The following is a 20,344-nucleotide window of genomic DNA, read 5'->3' as shown; positions in this document are numbered from 1 at the left end:
CGCTTCACTGACAGTGGGTGACATAATTATGTAATGCCTTCAAGTATTTACTATTTGTTTAGGGACTGTTTGCATGCAGTTTTGATTACTAAAATCACTACAGTGATCAACTGCCAGTTGACCAGTTTAGTTTCACTCAAACCTCTCAGACACAGACAAAAGAGCATGCTATACATTTACATATATGACTGCTTGGCTACTGTACAAGGCCGACATCCATCCCAATCAAACCAGCTACAAACAAAAAATGAACCTGTTTCAGCTTGACTTCAAAGTTATTTATTCTGCTCCAGAGTCTTCATTGCAAGACAGATTATGTCACAGAGATCTGCACAGCCAGTTACAAAGAGAAAGGCAGTTTTTTATGGGAAACAACCACAACAACCTTCAACATCTCATAACTCTATAAATGGGCCCCACAGTGAAGTCAGTATTTCTTTGAATTATACCTATTGATAAAGAACTGAACATAGTGTGCATATAACCTCCACATCATGATCTGAACACTATTTTTCTAAATACAGATTGTAGTAATTATAAGTGCAAATAAAAATAATTTCTAAAAGGTTTTTAATGCTTTACAACCTTCAGTAACTTTTCCAGGGGAAACCCTGAATAACCACAAGTCAGCATCAATTCAGTCAGCCAACTCGCACAACGGGTTTTTGTTGTGTGAATACAAAATAAGTAGAGGTGGTATTTGGCATCGAGTTTGAAGTTGTCACTACCCACGAGCAAAACACCAAGTTCAGCACTGCAGAGACTGGGAAGAGAAGATAATAAGCACACCACATCCAACCACAGCTGAATAGGCTATACTATGTAGGTGAAGTGAGAGCCTGAAATCCACCTGATATGCAGCAGCACACACCCGTTTCTTTTTTTTTCAGAAGATAGTTATTCACTTAAGCATATCAAAACCACAACAATACATGGCTTAGAGCAGACACCCTCTTCATATGAAATGTTCTGTAGTGTTGATAAGCGGCAGATGACCATCGGTACATGGATTTAAGCTTTAGGGTTGACGAAGAGTGTAGCTGAGCGGGGCGGGGGGGGGGGGGGGGGGGGGGGGACAGCAGCTCAGCAGTAGTAAAGATGTAATTATGATATGAAGATTTGTAAAAGGAAGCAAGTCGCATAAAGGCGTTGCTTTGAGCTAAAGCGTTCCTCCGATGCGTAACTGGATATAAATAAATGTGTGACGAAGCCAATATTACTGAGAAATGATGATGTTGAATATCACGTTCCTACGATTCAGGCCAATACAAGTTTACCTTCCGAAAACCACCTAAGCACAATATGACAACAGACAAAACTAAAGTAAAAACATTGTGAAAAAACGAACAAGTTATGACTAGATAGTGTCAGAGCAGATACTGCACGTAAACTGGCAAAAGCACAGAGGCAGAAATGATTGCTGACGTTCAAATGAGGTTGTAGTTGTGGAACTGGAACTTTTTCGCACGTTCACGAGTTGTGATGTGTTTAATGACGTTTAACGGAAATAGCAGCGTCCAACGGCGGTTCATTTTCCGTTGGATGTTAAGCTTGTAATTTTAGTCATGTAGAGCTCATCTTCATAACTTAGATAATAGCCTACGTCTTAGGAAAATGTTCATCTTACCAACAGCTACATCTTTTTCCCTGCATATTACCTTACCCGCCCTGTCGGCGAACTAAATTGTCAGCCTCTGCGGCTTCGAGACGCGGTCCATGTCGCAGTCGCAAAAGAAAAACATCTGAAAGCCACCCCACCTTGGTGTGAAGTTAGTGAAGCAGGGACTCAAAGTATCTCAGTGAGTTTCAGAAAAAGTCTGGGAAGCGTCAACGTCGTCCATTTGACAGAACTCCAGATAAGAAAACTTAATATAAGTCTTGAGATGACCCGGCTTTGAGAACTTTGTTTAGTCTGTTTACCTACGCAGGTGTTTCCCGCCGATTTTTTTTCAATAGGCTGCGAGGAACTACAAACAGCTAAAAAAAAAAAAAAAATGGGCGGAGCAATTATTTAAAGGGCCAGCTTTAACACTTCAGCTGCAGTTTAAAGTAAAGTTATCAACACAATGTGGAAAAAACAAACCAGTTTTGATGCAAGGTTGAAGATGTCTATGTGTTGTGTTGCAGACGTATTTACGAAAACAACGAATCAAGTTTTTGTGCCAAAACCTAAAACTTGGCATTAATTTTGGAAACACTCCTGTGGGTTGTAGATGAGGGTAGGAACAATAAACTACCAGAAGGGATCGTTTCAGAGAACACTCGGGTTGTTTTACATTATTCAACCATTGGGCAACTCTTGTCGTATTTAAACGTGCTTTATAAAATGCACTTGACCGATATGATCTTTTGGGTTGGAGGACTTGATGATTAGATGTGAAGCATTCATAGATGTGGGATTACAGAATTCACATTGATGTGATGCGTATAGTGTCCATAGAGTCTACTGTTGTCCTAAACTGGAGCTAGAGTGGTCATGGTTGGGCTACAACAACGGAAAATTGTATGCACAGTTAAAAAAAAATATTATTTCAGAATAAATACACACACAGACTATATATACAAAAAAACCAAATAAAATAAAATAAATGATATATACAGTTTGGGATAAATGGAAAAAATGTGTCCGGTGCTATGAAATGAAATGAGATGAACAGTGCAACGATATTATAGGGTGGTGCTGAATAGTCTGTCAGCCGCCGGAACAAACGAGCTGCGGTAGCGCTCCTTCCTGCACTGAGGGTGCAGCAGTCTGAAGGAGCTGCTTAAAGCTCCTACAGTCTCATGGAGGGGGGTGAGAGGTGTTGTCCATGATCGATGTCAGCTTGGCTAACATCCTCCTCTCACCCACCTCCTCTATGGGAGTCCAGAGGACTGTCCAGGACAGAGTCGGCCCTTTTGACAAGCCTGTTTCTTCTCCATCTGTCCCTGTCTGTTCCTGCACAGCCCCAGCTGACTACTGCATAAAAAGATGGCAGACGCCACCACAGAGTCGTAAAATGTCCTCAGCAGAGTCCTGCAGACTCCGAAGGACCTCGATCTTCTCAGCAGACGGAGTCGCCTCTGGCCCTTCTTGAAGAGGACATTCATGTTGTCCGACCAGTCCGGTTTATTGTTGAGGTGAACACCCAGGAATTTATAAGTGTCCACAAGTTGCAAGAACACCATATTGTCAACATGGACAGTATCTTGAAGCCACAAATGCACAAATGCAATGAGAAAGGGAAAAATGTATTTATTTTTAAAGAGCAGGAACATAGCTTTAATGCGAAACGGCAGAGGCAAACCATTTTCTTTGATGACATCAATATTTGTTACTGTACTTTTGATGTGTAGCCATATCAATCTGTGGGGGGAAAAAATTAATGGACATTAAAGAAAAATTACTGCACATTAACTCCACAGGAAGTCTCATTTCATCAAGTACTTTAGTTACAGAGGACTGAACGAATATCATTGTCCTCTCCAATTATGCACAAATCTTAATTTGCACTGAATGACCTTTTCAACTGTGAGGCAAGCCACTTACAAAAGGAACAGTGAATGGTTTCTTAAACAGCAAGTGACAGCAGAAAAAAGAAATGCTTTTAATCCTCACAAAATCCTGCATAGCGTGTGATGTAAATGTTAAATTGTGACCCTTCATTCTGTGGACATAATGGCGTATTTTATCAGGGCACCGAAAGTCTGAAAAATGGGGACATCTTCTGTAGTCAGTGGTGCATAGTAGCTTCCAATGTGGATTCACCACTGAGGATTTTAGGCTGCGTGAGAAGGGGCTCTAGATTTAGCATAATTTATCACAAATTATTTTTCTTTCGCAGTTTTTGTGGCAATATCCTATTATCTTTGAGATCACTTAAGCATCCTTTTACAAGTTAACAGACTGTTTCATGGAAAAAAGCCTCTAGAATAGTATCGTCTTTGAAAGGAGTTTGATCATCTCCATAAGAGAGGAGGATGCAAAATTAATATTTTGCAATTTTTTTTTTTCCAAGAGCACAAATTAGTGGTTTGTGCACAGGAATGATTAAATTGAGGGCATACATAGTTAAATTGACAACACAAATTATTAAATTGTGCGGAAAAATGATTAATTCAAGGACATCAATTATCAAATCACATTTCCTGTCTCAACAAAACCTCCTGGGCTCAATATTGTTCGGATATGATAGTGTTTAATTCTTATTTTTAATAAGGAATTTTAGATAGATTATTAAGTACAATTTCTTGTGGTAGGAGTGCCTTAAAGTGGCATATTCACATGTTATATCAATATTTACTGTTGTCTATACGTGTAGGCATCGACTACAAAGCTAGTGATAACTATCTATCTATCTATCTATCTATCTATCTATCTATCTATCTATCTATCTATCTGTCTGTCTGTCTGTCTGTCTAACTAACTAACTAACTAGAGTATTCATCTTATTTTGTCCACCCCCCTGTATGTGAGCATAGAGTCAAGTTCCCCAGTTCTGCAGCTTCAGATAACTGCTAACTCTAAGCTTGAGTTGTACCTTCCCAGCCAATCTCCTTTACTTATCCCCACTAATCAAGAGCTTGGTTTCCATTAGTAAAAGAACAGGCACTTGAACATTTGGATTCCCAGAGGCTGGAAAATATTCAGGACAGTTTCAACAGTACCTCCTTTTATCAGAGATTTTGTCCAAGTCTGGCCTTTGATCCACTTATAGACTTGATCTAATTAGTCTAGCAGTTTGGAAAAAAGGGGATCTCAATGGAAACACAGTGAGTCACAGTCACTTCAGTCTGTCCCTTGTTCTGTTAATGCAGCTTCTCCCTGGAGCTATCTCGCACAAACAATCGCTGCTTTGTCCAGTTTCCTTGTCTTCTCACTTTAAGAAATTCCTGGTTCATATTTTTTTTTTTCATTTTATACAATTCATTATGCATCACTCTCCCGTTTCTCTGTCGCCATCCCCTCTCTTCCTTTCCCTGGCTCTCACTTTCCTTCCTACAGTTGCACATCTTCCACCCCAGACAGGACAGAGCTGTGTGATGTCAGGATGAGGAAGGGAGTACTTCTGCTCCATAGCACAAGACAAGACAAAAACCCACACAATGCACATCTCAGAGTGCTGAGCATGTTGACTGGGCTCGCACTGGGCAGAGGCCCAGAGTCTTACAAATTGCCCTGCCAAGCAGCTGAAGCATTGTTTCCCTCATTTTCAGTCTTGCAAACAGCACAATGAAATGAAATCTTTGTCACACTGAATGTGGACATGATGCCTGAAAACAGATTTAAGAGAAATATGTTAATTGTTTTTGCATATCTTGCATCTCTTACATTTAGAGAATATGAATTTGATATCTGGTATAACTGGTGCAATTGTAACATCACCAATTGTAATGATAAATAAATAATAATACTAAATGTTTCTTCTCTCACTCTAATGCTTGGTTATGGAAAGGTAAATACAGACATATTATACAATACTGTTACACATCAAAATGTCAATTGACTTCAATAAACTTCTTAGTGGAGATCTGCACTCTAAGAGTTGTGTTCGCTACCTGATATTCCTGATATTGTTTTTTTGTTTGTTTGTTTAAGCTCTGATTTGGTCTTCACCATCACTGATAAAATATGTGGATCTGTTAAATGCTATATTGTGTTCAGAAGTTGATAGCCTCAGTTTTAACTTTACATATTTGTTCCACTGTTTAAAATGTGTAAGAAAAATATGAGTATAAGATTATTTAAAGATACATTAAAGGCTTAATGACTCCAATACAGACAGGCTGTACATGAAGCTTATATGGCTCTCATTGGGACACAACAGTGTAAACGTGTGTGAGTGTTGTGTCTATATTTACACTGGATGATCAGTTCATCCACAAATCTAATGAACACTGAAAGCCCATTGCACAAATTCAGGGTAAAAGAGGTTTCAAGCAGTGCTTCAAGTGGAAAGAAATTAGTGCTGGTTCTCCTTTTATTCAAAAGTTGGCAAGTGTATTGGTTGGAATCAGTAAATCATTACGTTGTGGTGATGTTCACGACACATTTATTTAATCAAACAAACAACCATTTAAATTATTAGAGTAAAAAGACTATTTCAAAATCTAGCTGACTATGAAACCCTTGGGGGCTTTTAATTTGAAATGTAAGCTTTTAATTTAAAAAGGCTACAGGAAGTTCTGGTTTTTGGCTAAGTCACGTCTCACGTGTGAAATGCATCATTTTGAGAACAGACCTGACACCTATATTTCACACGCAGTTCCCAGCAAAAATAGAGTGTAGGCTCTTATTAAATCATAGCAGTAATTTACCAGGTGAAGGTCAGTGTTTTCCCAGAGTGCACTCCTCTCTATCTCTCCTCTGTGTCAGTGTGTGTAAATCTCACTCTGAACGAGGGTAAGCAAAAAAACAAAACAAAAAAACACCTGCTTTTTGGTTACAACTCCTCACTTGTCGAATCACAAACATTCATCACTGATGGCCATTATTCAAGTTGAAATTCAATGAGTCAGTGACAGGACTGGCAGTAGCAGCGCCGCAGGAGACATGCTGCTGCTGTGGACGTAGACATTTGAACAAGCGGCAGCTGCGCAGCGTAGCAGGGGTAACGCCACTCAGCCTGGTTGTCCGAGGATTAGACTGTATATAAAAGGGGACGTAGCTTCCGGGTCTGAAAAATGAGGCCGATGCGGTAAGATGCAATACCACCGAGCGCCACAAGAGGTTGGCTCCAAAAAGGCTCCGGCTCCATAGGCTCCCATTCAAACAGAAATTCTCAGTCAACAGAGGTAATCCACGAGTTATCTCGGTTTTGCTGGCTAAAGTCGCTCCTTCTTATTAGCTTTTTTGGCCGTCCATCTTAAAATAATCCCGGGTTAGAGATTGGGCATGGAGAGAAAACAGACTGAAGACCTCCGGTGGGTGGGGGGAGTGACACAGGGAGCAAACTGAACAACAGAAAAGGTCAGAAAGACCAAACCCATAACATTAAGTTGCAGTCATGTGCATACTGAAGTGTGATTTGTTAACAGTGAAAATGACGCATGAGTTGTTAGTACATCGCAGTTTGACAAACCGATGTCCTAAAACTGCCACTGCAGACCCCACAAATGGCTTTATTTTCGCAAGAAGTCCATTAAGTCATCCAACTGCGCAAAGCTCAATTCCCCTAATGCTGACATTTTGTTATTTGTGGAGGGATTCACCGTGCACAAACAATAAGCAGACCTTCATATTTCTCCTTTTCCAAGTCAGAGCCCTTGTTCGTGTTGAAGCTTCGACCGGCACACTGACCGGCTAATTTAGACGTGGCTCATTCTGTCATCCTGGAGACCTGCTGCTAATTACATTAGCTGTGTCTTTTAAAGACACTGACGAAAGCTTTTATGTCATTTTGATTTAATTAATCCTGACTGCGGGCCAGTAAGTAGGTAATACAACACTGATTATATAACTGATAATAACTTCATGTTGAGTTCAGATTTGATTTTAATATTTGACTGATCGCTTGTAATGATTGAACCGATGTGGCTCTAACATGGGGCTGCTTTTTTTGTGAACTTCTAAACATGAGCTTGTGCACTGCTTGAATTCTCCAGAGAGCGTTATTTAATTGGCTCTGAATCATTGGATAGGAACAAAAAAAAAAAATGCCATTCTAAGTATTACATAAATGCTTTATTGTCATCTTGATAAATACAACAGACACATTATATTTAATATATATGAACAAGATAGTGGGGCAGACAGATGGACAGACTCCTAGATCTAAAGCAAGAATGAAAATCAGGAATATAATATAATAATAATAAATGATAATAATAACCTTCATTTTTATAGTACCTTTCATACAAGAAATGGAGGTCAAAGTGCTTCACAGCAAGAAAATGACATGCAGTGTTTCATATATAAAGGAACATAGAAAAATATAGAAAAGAAATTAAATGCATAAAAAAATATAAAATGCATGACATTCAACAAAAATAGGCTGACAATTTAAAATAAAGCAATAACTGGGACCATTTCCTTCCTGTAGAACTGGACACTCACAATCATAATGTTCTATTGTGTAAACAATATATGCTGCCATATAGCCCTTTACCTTCTGTCTTCTATTTTTTTTTTCTCATACAACATCACTTTGAAAGCCATATTGAATAAAGTAGAACACAAGGTACAAGCTAAATATAGGACTTGTTTGGTGGAAAAAAAAAAAAGATAATGACAGTATTTTCCACCGCTGCTGTTTGCTATCATTATCACCGCAGGGAGCCAATTCTGCGATACAGTTAATCAATGACAACAGAGGAGAAATTCTGAGGCTTTATGTCTCGTTGGATTACCTGAGCTTGAAATAACCAATGACATCTATCCAGTCATCTATTTTTCTATCAACTATATAATACACTTTCCGGTAAAAAAACAACAACAAAAAAAAAACGATTTGTACAAAATAGGAGATGGAAATGAGAACTGTGCTGCAGCTGATGAGAAATCTGCAAATTTCTCCAGCTGTCAAACAGAGTAAGTCATTTATGACAATTGTTTGATTGATGGTTTTGTATCCCTGATTTGACCTGTGATTGGGATTTACAGTCTGTTTTCTAAAGTATCATTTTGAGGGATTTGTTTTACAGATGTTAGTTTTTTTTAGTCTTAGCATTTATAATCAGTTCCTGTTCAAATTCACTCTGCACAGACATAGAAGAAAAAGCTTGTGTTCAAAATCGCTTCCCATTTACAGTACAATTTGGTGCACAACACTCGCTGCCTGCTATTTTTATGCCTCGGCGGCATAATGCCTCCATAGCCAGAGGCATTATGTTTTCATGTTGCCCATCTGTTCGTCCGTCCGTCCTCTTCTCGTGAACACGTCTCAACAACGCTTTTATGTGATTCCTTCAAATTTGCACAAACATTCACTTGGGCCCAAGAATGAACTGATTACATTTCATAGGTCGAAGGTCAAGGTCACAGCGAACTGCGGTACATACGTTCTTGTGAATGCAAGATCTTAGGAACGCCCTGAGAGGATTTATTCAAATTTGGGACAAATGTTCATTTGAACTCAACGATGAATTTATTCGATTTTGGTGGTCAAAGGTCAAAGGTTCAGGTTACTGAGACCTCATGTCCGTACCATTATTGTCAACTCCGTAACTCAGAAATACCTTCAGGGGACATCTTCAAATGTAGCATAAATGTTTACTTGGACTCAAAGATGAACTGATTACATTTTGGTGGTCAAAGGTCAAGGTCACTGTGACCTCATGTCCGTGCCATGCTTGTAAACTAGTTCCATAAAAAAATACATCGCATCGATATCTTGTGCTGTCAGGTAGAAGATGTGAGTAAAGTATTTAGAATTTGTCGACTGTCATGGCAACTAAAAATCAGCTTTATTGGTCAAGCATAAGGATTCCTTTAAACTCTTTGAGCATCTTAATCCTGAGATGGTAAAGATACCTATGCTATAATATACTTAAAATCTCAACTTTGGAACAAACAAAAAAGTCCTTGGCATGTACTTGGTAAGTCCATCCAATTCAAAGCATTTTTTAGATGTGAAAATTACAGCTGATTAAATTAATTAAAGCTGTCAGTGATGACACAAAATGACAAAATCTAAATTTACAGCTCACAGTTTAATAAATTGCTCAGTATCTATTACGTAGGAAGCCGTGACTGAGTGAAAAAGAGAGTGATTTTTGACACTTTGTAAAAGAGTCATCTACCATTTTTATTTTCTTCATCCCAGTCAATCAATCGCACGAAATGTACAAAACCAGCAATTCCTATGTTACAAATCTCGGTGCTGCAAACCTCTCTATCCCGTCTCAGCCCCGAGCCTTTTTGTTTCTCCTGGAGTTGTATATTTTAAAAGGTTTAAATAATTTCCTGAAACAGCTGCACACTTTAGTTCTTTGCAAATATTAGACAAATAAAATGGATTAATATACAGTGTGCTTGGTGCTGAGTATTCACAGCAGCTCGACGGTGTACGTAGGCCTGAGTCAAAGTACATTTTTAGAGACTACTCACACGGTTTGTTGACAACAAGGAAAATTCTGAAAATCTCAGGCCTTATTCTTGACCTGACCAAAACTGACTCTGCCAAGTGATCACTTTCTCAGAACATGCCAAAGTTCAATAATTTCCCAGTGTTTGTAGCTGTTTTGAACACTTGCAGTACGTGCAATGTTACACAAAAATCAAATCAGTTCTTACAAACCACGCGTCCACCGGCTTACATCTCTCTCTATCCTGACAGTATCATGAATGTAGGCTGCCCTCGCTGCCTCTCTGCAGGCCACACAGCACGGGCGGCACGGGCAGCACCAGCACCCCGAGGACACAACAGCAGCAATTACACTTAACTCTTGGCATTTGAGTGACAAGGAAACTGATTCCAAAATAACCTGTAGCATGGAGCAGTGTTAACTGCTAAAATCTTTGCCTGAGGCTGCTATCAGGGAGCTGAGGCAACACAACAAGCAAGTTGAGTTCTCCTTAAAGCTTTTCAGAGGCCTCAACAAACACAGCAATCTTCTTTTCTGAGACACAGGATGATGACTAGATGAGACAAAATATTACCGTTCGCTATGGGTTCACCACTCCTAAGGCTGCAGCTGTGGAAGAGATGCAGGCAGTTCTTAAAGGGCAGAATGTTTGAACTGTCTATTTTGTATTTCCCCCTCTATAGTTTAATTAGGTAAGTGGGGGCAGGCAGGTGTTGGCAGAGTCCTGGATTGTGTAGGTAGTTCTTTATTGGCAGGTTTTCTCCTTTTACTGTATCACTTATTTGTTTTTCCCGTGAACGTTTTATAAGTCAGACAAATGGTATCTAAGCAGCACCTCCCATGCTACAGGTGCTTATCAGTTGTTCAGTAAGGTAAAACTTTATTTCAATATGAAAAGTCTGAGAGTTTAAAAAAAAAAATCAACTGTGTCGTGGTTCTGTCTTAAATGGCTGTAGATTAAAACATTTTGACAAGCAAAAAATTTGAATACATATTTCCGTAAAAGAGCAGTATGTAGAATTTAGTGGCACTTAGTGTACCTAGGTACCTGACTCGGATCTGATCGGAAACCCGGCGATGCAACGTCCCGCCCACCGAAACCTCACTGAACCACAGGCCTGTAAATCAAATAGACCAAAAACACTGCTTTTAGGATTTTTTTTTTTTTTTTTCTAATTAATGACAGGATTATTTTCAGATGGACCACCAGAAAACTAATAAGAAGGAGAGACATTAGCTACCAAAACTGAAATCTCGTAGGAAAAATGTATTGACTTAGAATTTCATGGGACGAGTTGAATGGGTGTCTATGGAGCCAACCTCTAGTGGCACTCGGTGGTATTACAGCTTGAGCCAATTCACCTCATTTTTCAGACCCGGAAGCTACGTTTACTTTTTATATACAGTCAATGCTCTGGAGCCAGTGTTTTGTTTGTCCCTTCTGGGCTACTGTAGAAACATGGCTGGTGCGTTCCGTGAAGAGGACCCACTCCCAATGTAGATATCAAAGGTCTCATTCCACGGTAATGAAAACACAATGATTCTTAGTTTTAGGTTATTTTACATGAATGAATTCATAATCATAAATACTATATTTCATTTCGGCCAACAGACCCTCCTTAATCCTGCTAAGCGTGCTCCAAGGTTTAATATGTCTCCTGACTTTAAACTGTAAATTACTTCGAGGAAATAAATCTGTAATTTTCAAGTATTACAATAAAAATGTAAAATGCGACTCTCAGCATCACAGTATTTACAATAACAAATGTCAACAACTTCCTACAATACAACCAGACATGCACAATGTTTATGATGCCTGAAGTAGCAATAAGATCTTTAATTCTCACAATACAGTTGCAAATTTTGTGTTTGTCCCAGCTGCTCTCGTGTCACTCTCCTCCATGGCTTCCCTTTGTGTCTGTGTTTATGTCTTTTTCAGATGCTGACATTCCCCACCTGTCCACCAGCTACCCTCCGTGGGTTTTCCTTTGTGACTGCACTTCCTGCCCGGTTGGTACTCCTCTACTCTGCTATGTCTCATTCGCCTATGATATGCTAAATTCAGATACGTAGCGGTTCACACACGGGATAAGAATCACGTGGGTTTTGTTGTGAAAGCATGTTTGGATGACGTGAGTACAGCTGGTTTTAAGTAGTTATTTTTATTACATAACGTAAAACTGTAGTTTCTTCCTGCATTTGATTCAGAGAAGGCTGAGTTGTGTGTTTCTTTTATAAAGAAAAGCAGCGATAGAACAACGCTATAATATTAAAGTGATGAGTGGTACAGATCTTCATTGACCGGATGAAAGAATAATCTACAACTGAATCTTGACTGGTTATAGTAAACACTGTCTTGGTTTTACATCATTAGTGCATATCTTGAATACAAGAGCATAACTGAACATTGTTGCTAACCAGAAGCATCCCCTGCAGCCACAGTTTACCCCTTTCCAAATGAATAGTCCCTTGAAGAAAATGCAACACGACAGTGACTTACGTTTACTCCAGTGGCCCCCACACTGGGGCTGGATTTTAAAGCCAGGAGAGAAATTTAGGAATGAGTTACAATACGTTGAAAGATTTTCAGGAAATATGTGGGTGATGAGTAATAATGTTTCATGTTAACGTGGGAAAATGGGCCAGCCACAACAATTGTAAATATTCAATATTTGTTCTTGTTCAACGAGTCATATTAGCTGATTTCTTGTTGGAAGAGGAATGTTTTCTTTTATTTTTACGCTATCCAGTCCAAGTTAATATTAGATCTCCTCCCTGAAATTTGAATTTGTTTGTTTGGACCTCAAGTTTTGTGGGAGAAATGCTTCATTCCTCATCCAAATCACTTCAGGCTCAGCTGCAGACTGCAAGTATTCCCAACCTTATCCTGTAAACAACACAGGTGCAAAATGACCAAAACCATCACAGTTGAGTAACAAACCAGCGCTCAGTTTCTTGTGCAAATAACCGCAAATTGTTTCCCAGAAGCCACACATCTGTTTCAGGTTTTTTTGAATAATTTTAACTTTGTGTCCTTTCCCCTCAGTGTCCCTGCCGAGAAAAGCACCCCTGTAGTCAAATAGAACATAGGCCTATTTATATTCTTCTCTATATCTATTATTTTGTCTCTTTAGTTCTATACTGTGAAAAGTATTTGATGCTGAGATGAACAGATTCTTTTAGGAGAGGTGTTTTTCTTCTTAGCAGGACGTAGCAGGGGGTGCATTTCCTGGCAGACTGGCTTGCCACAAAAAGCCACCCCTCAGAAAAATATGTTTCTGTGCATTCCAGCATCAAAAACGTTTTTCATTATACTGTACTTATATGACAGATGCTGATAATTGGGGAAATGCTCCATGCGTTCAAATGGGGTCGTATTTACCAAAGACGAGAGGAGTCCATATGAACAGCCCCCCTCATGTTGTAATCATGATGTCCTATTTCAAAAAAAGTGTTTATTATTAACATTAGCACACAATACAAAAACATACAAAGACATACACAAGGCTACAACAAGCCATGTCCCAGGGTTGCAGGCAAATGTCCATGAAAGTCCAACAAAGCTCTTCATTCAAAGATTTCCATTCAGTGTGTTTTCAGTCCTGCGTGGTCACAAATGTTGTGTAGAGCTGCACAGTCCTGAAAGCTTTGGAGCCCTCTGAGTATTTTTTCAAGTCCACATAATCACTGATTTGGGAAGAATGGTTTAGACCGCTGGATTTACATTTGTTGGTTGTAGTATTTGGCAAGCAAAAATACAAGATTTATTATGAAAACAAATTATACATTTTCCCTTTTAGAATCAAATCAAAGAAAACATCCTTACAACAAAATGAAAAATGTTAATATTTGAATATAAATGTAATCAAAAGCGGAGTTTTGAAGCCTGGCAGGAATTTATTGAATACAGTGCTAGTTCTAGGTATATCTTTTTTTTTATTTTTATCAAAGTAAGTTTATTTTATTTCCAAAATACTATTTTCAAAAAACAATTACTTTGAAACTAATTACATAGGGTTATCAGTTTAAAAATGATATTCTAAAAGCATTAATCTACCATTACTGTCTACATAAGATTAAATGTTTTTAGTTCAAATGTAATCAAGTATCTTGTATTATAAATTTGTGCTCTGCATTCGTAACAAACTGAACTGCTTGAAAATCTGTTTAAAAATCAGCGAGTTGCAGTGATTGCAATGTTGGATAGACTTCCTGCCTTGATACACAAACATGCATTCGGAGCCCCGTCTTCCCCTCACCAATGTGATTTATTGCACCAATGAACAGCAACGGCCAATGCAGTATCTACATTTATATATATATCTATGGTATTTGTTACACAGATGAGCCGGGAGAAGTCAAGGAAGAGGAAAAAACGGCATCACAGCAACGGGCGGCGGGTGTGATGGCAGTCGGTATTCTAGCTTCTCCCGCAACACCCCCACAGCCAGTTTGGAGCAAAGAGAGCATTCAACAAGAGTTAGTTTGAGCAGTTTTAATGGCTGGAAGAACACAGGGTGAGTGGGCCATCAGAAAAATCGGACCAAATTGGATTGACAGAATGTACCGTTTGTAATCAATATGTTTCTAAATGTTCCGGGAAGTGTCACAGCACCAAAGCATCAGTGGATGAGTCCTTTTCAGTGACCTTTCAAGGAAATTCCCCGCGGATGCCCCAGGTTTGGGCTAAGCCTTGAATGTTCACAACGTCCGTAGGTGGTGAGTCAAAGGTTTCGAAACACACTCGATTCACTTGCAGTGAATTTAAAGGAATTTTTCTGTGGCCATAACATCACAGTCATGTAATACGTTATATTTCGAAGTTCAATTTCTCCAGTACTGTTCAGATGCTGCAAACAAACTGTGGCATTTGAGTAATTTACTGATTACACTTTTCATTGCCTTTTAATTAGGCCAGATCTTTAAATACTTTCTGATCAGTGCTCAAACACCTCTCAAATAAGCTGCGGTCACATGATTTGTACCAACTTTATGAACCAGCCATGACCAACAGAAAGTCCAAGTGACTGTTGTGTTATATGTTTCGGTATACTCTCAGATATTTGCAGCCAACACTCTTTGCAAATAACATGTCAGTGGGTACAACCATCAGAGAATTTACCTTAATTTAAAGAGAGCAATGCCTTTGTTTCAGGGTGGGGCTGTGATTGGCGGGTCACATGGGAAGAATATTATATAACTGAGAAACAAATAGTATTGTCTTACTTGCCATTGAATGCAAGTGAAAGCAAGCCAAAATTGTGTACCAATGTTGTTTTATTAAGTTGAAATGTGTGTCAAAGATAGTTGACTCTGTTTCTGTTTCTAGCGTGTTTTAGCCTCAAGCATCTGCTCATACGGTTGCACAGGACACACCGACTGTGTCCTTCAAATTCAGGCGGAAGCGAGAACTTTTTCTCAGGCTACGTTCAGGAAAGGCTTCGGAGGGGGACAGCCTTGTCATATTTGGTCTAGAAAGACTGACTTCAAAGGATGCAGCCCCTGAATTGGGCCACAGTGAATACGTACAACAGCATCAACTCAGTGACGCACATGCTGGGGACTCTTCATCATTATTAATTGGGTTATATCACAAAATGCGCAACCCAAACCCATCTTTATACATTATATGCAGTGGCTTGATTAGTAATGTCTTTACATGAACAGGCTTTGTGACTGATAATTTGTTTGTAAGGCCATCGAGGGATAGATTGCATTACCTTTATGTGTTTATATTACTCATAAATGTAGAGGACAATGAATGAAGTCTGAGATCCCATGACTAATTTCTACTGACTGGGCTGAATGCTTGGACAGAGACTGTTTGGAAAGGCTGCCTGTGAAGTACCCTGCAGAAACATTTCAACCTTATGTAACTGCCTCTGAGTTCAAAGCATTTATAAAAAGGAAGATGAATCTATTGGAAACTGTAGATATTCCAGTTGAAATAAAAAAAAAATTAAAAAAAAATGCTATCTCTGTATCTTCTCCGTTTCTTTCTTCTCGCTGCTTTCCATTTTCTTTGACTGGAGATCACCAGTTAATTACAATGAAATGTTGTTGTTCATTTCCCCCGCAAACTAAATTATGAGCCTCAGCTGGGGCTTGAAAAAAACAATCCCTTAATCTCACCTGAATCAGCCTGGGTAAATAACAGTTAATAAAATATTGCCTGCCCTTGTGGATGGAGATGAGCTTTTACATTTCCTCAACCTTACTGCAATGAACAACAGCAGAGATTTCTGACTGCCTTCTGGCATCAACTTTAGTCGGAGGGTTTCTCCTCTTGAGGTGAAGTCAGTCTTCCAAATCGCTTGTTGGACATGAGTAACATTGCTTAACATGCGTGATATTATTCGCTCATGGGAGAATGAGTAAAGGATGATGCAACATGAATGTTATAGGCAAAGTGAAGGGTGTGTGGAATTGTCAAATAGACATATTACCATTAGTACCTGTCCTGACTGTCTCGATACGGCAAATATCAAACTTTATCTGGACTTTACTTAAAAAATGCATAGCTCCAAAGATGAAAACAAGTTTTTGTAGGCCAGGAATTGTTGATGTTCTGGAGATGGATGGTTTTCTTAGGACAGGGTGTCATGGTTTTACCTTTTAGTTTTCTATATTTACTGTTTTACTCAGTCTCATGCCCTGCTTTACTTTACTTCCTGCCCTTGTGTGTTTGCTGCTTGTGGGATTGTCTGTCCAGCCCTATTTAGTTTCACTTGTCCCTCATTGTTCTCCTCTCCCTTGTGTGTTTAATCCGAGCGCTCCCTTCGTTTGTTATCAGTTGGTCTTTTGAGTTCCGATGGTTTTGGTTCCTCGTGGCTGCTCCATGCCTGTTCTTATTTGCTTTTTTTTGGACTCAGACCAAGACGTCTCTCTGTATTTAATAACCCTGTTGACCTTGTGATTTTTTTTTTTTTTTTTTTCTGAAAAACCTCCAGTTTCTGGATTCATGCATTTAGATCATCTCTTGTCCTGTGAACTACTGTAAGAGTAAAAACTGACCAATATGGAATCAGACAACACATTTTTTTGACTTTCTGCCCTTTTCATCGGGGGACTTAACAAATACATTTTTGCAGAGAAGGAACCTGCCTCTCCAGAAAGGCTTTCCACTTTGTGAACGCAGAAAAACTTAAAGTTTGTTCAACAGGATGCTGATGTTAGACGGCAATTTTTTGCCACCCTGTGGACCCAAGGTGGGTTTGTCCTGCCATGGTGTCCCCCGCTGCCACTCAGTATGACAGCTTAATCCTGCTCCTGAGTTGCCGAGCTTTAAGCACACCAACTTCTGGCTCAATCTTGTCTACATGTCTCCCATGTGGTTAGGTTTGGCCTAGTATAAAGTATAAACATTAATGTTAAGCTGGATGTTCCCTGACAACATGGGAGAATTGGTGACCTTCAAGATGACGGCTCTTTCTGTATTATTAAAAAAAAAAAACGTCAAATGCAGGGCTGGCGTCTTAACAGCAAGAACCAGTCAGAGTTGTGTTTAATATCTACCTGGCAACAGATCCTGTCATCACATGGATGCCACTCGACTCCTATTAAACTGAGCTGTTGAGTACTTGTTTCCTCCTCCTTGGACTACCTTGGCCAAGGTCACAGCTAAAAAAAAAAAAAAATCACAGGGTAACCTTGTCGAACTAAACTCCAAGTATCCCCAGAGTTTCCTTAGATTAAACTAACACTATTACTTTTAAAATGTAGTAAATGACAAGTCAGAGGACAGGCACATGTCTATGGAAGTTTCAAGCTGTAGGATTCTACATTCTACATACACTTAAAAACAAATGAATTCCGACCCACATTTTATTTTTTTTACAAAAATGTAATAAAAACACGTTTACGTACACATGACTAATTAGACATTCATTTCAGTATGTGTGAATGCATTTGCAACAATATGTCACTGCACCTGCACCTTGAACTTTGTGTGGTGACCCATTTGTTTGGGTGTATATGCTACTTAAATGATCTGAGAATACTGCAACAGCATAGAATTTGAACATAATTCACTGTTATAACCTTGAAGTGCAAAGCCTGTTAAATTGCTTTGTTTAGCACTTAGAATGGCGCATCTAAACAATCACAACTGCATAAATTAACACTGACAGAATTCCATTAACAACAAAAAACAGCCAACTCTACAGTAATGACTTTCATTAGTTATACTTGTCGATGTGAACCGCATGACATTTGAGTTAACAAGTTTGCATACGATATTATGTATTTGCATTTTTTGTGTGGAAATTACTCATCATACAGCTGGTGTGGCGAGGATGGAGTTCCATCAGATGTGGACTGCTTTTAAGCTGTTTGGCAAAAATACGCAAAAATCTCTGAGCAGCTGGCGGCTCACAGCGCACCGCCTCCCGACAGCTCTCCAGGCTGATAAGTGCTCTGACAGAGGTAAAGGGGATGTTCATTCAAGGCTGAGACTGTTAACATCCCCAGCAACCCAGAGAGCTGTGAAGTTGAATTAAAGAAACGCCGTCCTGGTGATCTAGAGCATTAATAACTCAGTTAATGTTATACAGTTTTATGCGCCTTGGTGCGATCAGGCGCGCAACAGAAGTTGTGCGCGCATGGGCAAACATTTGTCTGTTTGAGGCATTGACCGAAAAGTAACCGTGGAAAAAAATAAATAAAAGAAGTTCACACAGCGACAGAGGAAGGCTACAATGTCTACTGCCAGCAAGGGGAACATACGGAGGTCCTCCGGTGTGGCACGTGGACAGAGACCACCGGATTTGGAGCTGTCGACAACTACTTTTAATGCGCTTGAATCAGGAACACCTGTGGGCAACGACACGCTTTCTGGAAAAGACAAAATGCCCGAGGATACACTCCCTGTTTACTTCCACCCCTACTTGTCTCACCCCCGGATGTCCACGCGGATGTCGGTGTACAGCACCGGGGTCCGTCCACAACTCAGCCGCACCTACATCCAAGGACGCGTGTATAACTTTCTGGAAAGGCCGTCTGGCTGGAAATGCTTCCTGTATCATTTCACAGTGTGAGTGTTTTTATTTTCATAATCATACACATCCATGGGGTATTCAAGGGCATAATTGCAACTCTAAGATCCTAATTAAACAGGGAGTTAATTGCGCGTGTAGAGCCTTGGAAGTCCTCACTACAAAGAACTGTTAATCCTGTGAATTTGAGAAAGATGCAGCAGAGATATCACAGCACAACCGGAGGTCCCTCCAGGAATATTATGGGGATATTTTAGTCCAGCCATAACAGATTAAAAAATACCATATAATTCATCACAGTCAAGAGAATCTCAGACAAAATAGGCCCTCATAGGAGAACTAAAGGAATATTATACGGATCTTTCATTTAGGGGGAAGTCGTTTCCTCGGCATCACTGAGCTTTTAATTTTGCGGAACACTTCAAGAGCAGCACAGGGGCAGTTTTGGGTTGCATTTAGGGAACAGCAAAGCTTTTAAACCCATTCAGTCTGAAAGGGAATGGTCCTGTGTGCGTTTCCCTCCTAATAGTGAGAAACCACCTATAGTTTTTTGCAAAGAAAATGTAAATGATTAAGCTTGTAATTAATACAAAACTTGTGGAATCCAGTGTTGGGTGGACTTTATTGTTTGTGCTAAAGCTACACTAACATGAAAATGTTCCTACCACCCAAAACTGATGTGGCAGTTTTGTCAGGTGGCTTGAAAATCGATCCCTTTTTTTTTTTTTTTTTTTTTTTTTTTTTTTTTTTTTTTTTTTTTTTTTTTACACGAATGAAATCTTTTTCAGAGTGATAAATACTTAATAAACCGCACAGGATATAGTTCCCTGTGTTTTTTTTCTTTCTTCTCGGTATAAACTATATCCAAGAGAGAACAATTTATATCCGCACAAGTTGAGGCAGAGGTTCAGGAATGTGGAATTTGATCTTCCAGTGCACTCCCATGTGTGCCGTCTGTCCTGACTCACTGGCACTGATAGTAGGCAGCTTTGTGTGTGTGTGTGTGTGTGTGTGTGTGTGTGCGTGCGTGCGTGTGCGTGCGCGTGCGCGCTGTGGAGGAGGTAGTGGCCCTGCCTGCTGCCACCCTGTGACCCCGTGGTGTCGGGAGGGGGACGCAGGGGAAAGCAGCCTGTCGGAGCAGGTTAGAGTCTCAGTGACTCAAAGGGAACATGAGCAAGCACAGTGCAACCCAAACACGTTGGAGCGTTACCAAGAATAACTGCACGGCAGAGAAGCTCGTGATCTCTGTGATTACAGGAAAATCTTTGCCTAATCAACAAGATTTTGGATACTGTATTTGTAGATTAGATGCAAACCAACAAGTTGAGGTGCCTTAACCTTGATGT

The 20,344-nt window shown here is 39.6% G+C and overlaps 1 protein-coding gene across 1 annotated transcript in view; it reads left to right on the top strand.

Annotated features, from left to right (window-relative positions):
• The first annotated feature begins 18,499 nt into the window (after positions 1-18,499).
• The window catches only part of kcnq1.1 (potassium voltage-gated channel, KQT-like subfamily, member 1.1), a 36,352-nt gene continuing 34,507 nt past the window's right edge, over positions 18,500-20,344 (top strand). The window contains exon 1 of the mRNA XM_069165631.1: positions 18,500-19,036. Within this exon, the coding sequence (XP_069021732.1) occupies positions 18,702-19,036 (335 nt within the window). The 5' untranslated portion in view covers positions 18,500-18,701. The remainder of the gene's footprint in view (positions 19,037-20,344) is intronic.

This window comes from Embiotoca jacksoni, unplaced genomic scaffold (assembly GCF_022577435.1).
Source record: "Embiotoca jacksoni isolate LCO1_2020_lvr unplaced genomic scaffold, fEmbJac1.0.p SCAF_35, whole genome shotgun sequence".
NCBI classification, from domain to species: Eukaryota; Metazoa; Chordata; class Actinopteri; family Embiotocidae; genus Embiotoca; species Embiotoca jacksoni.
This window is presented reverse-complemented; position numbering and strand designations above follow the sequence as displayed.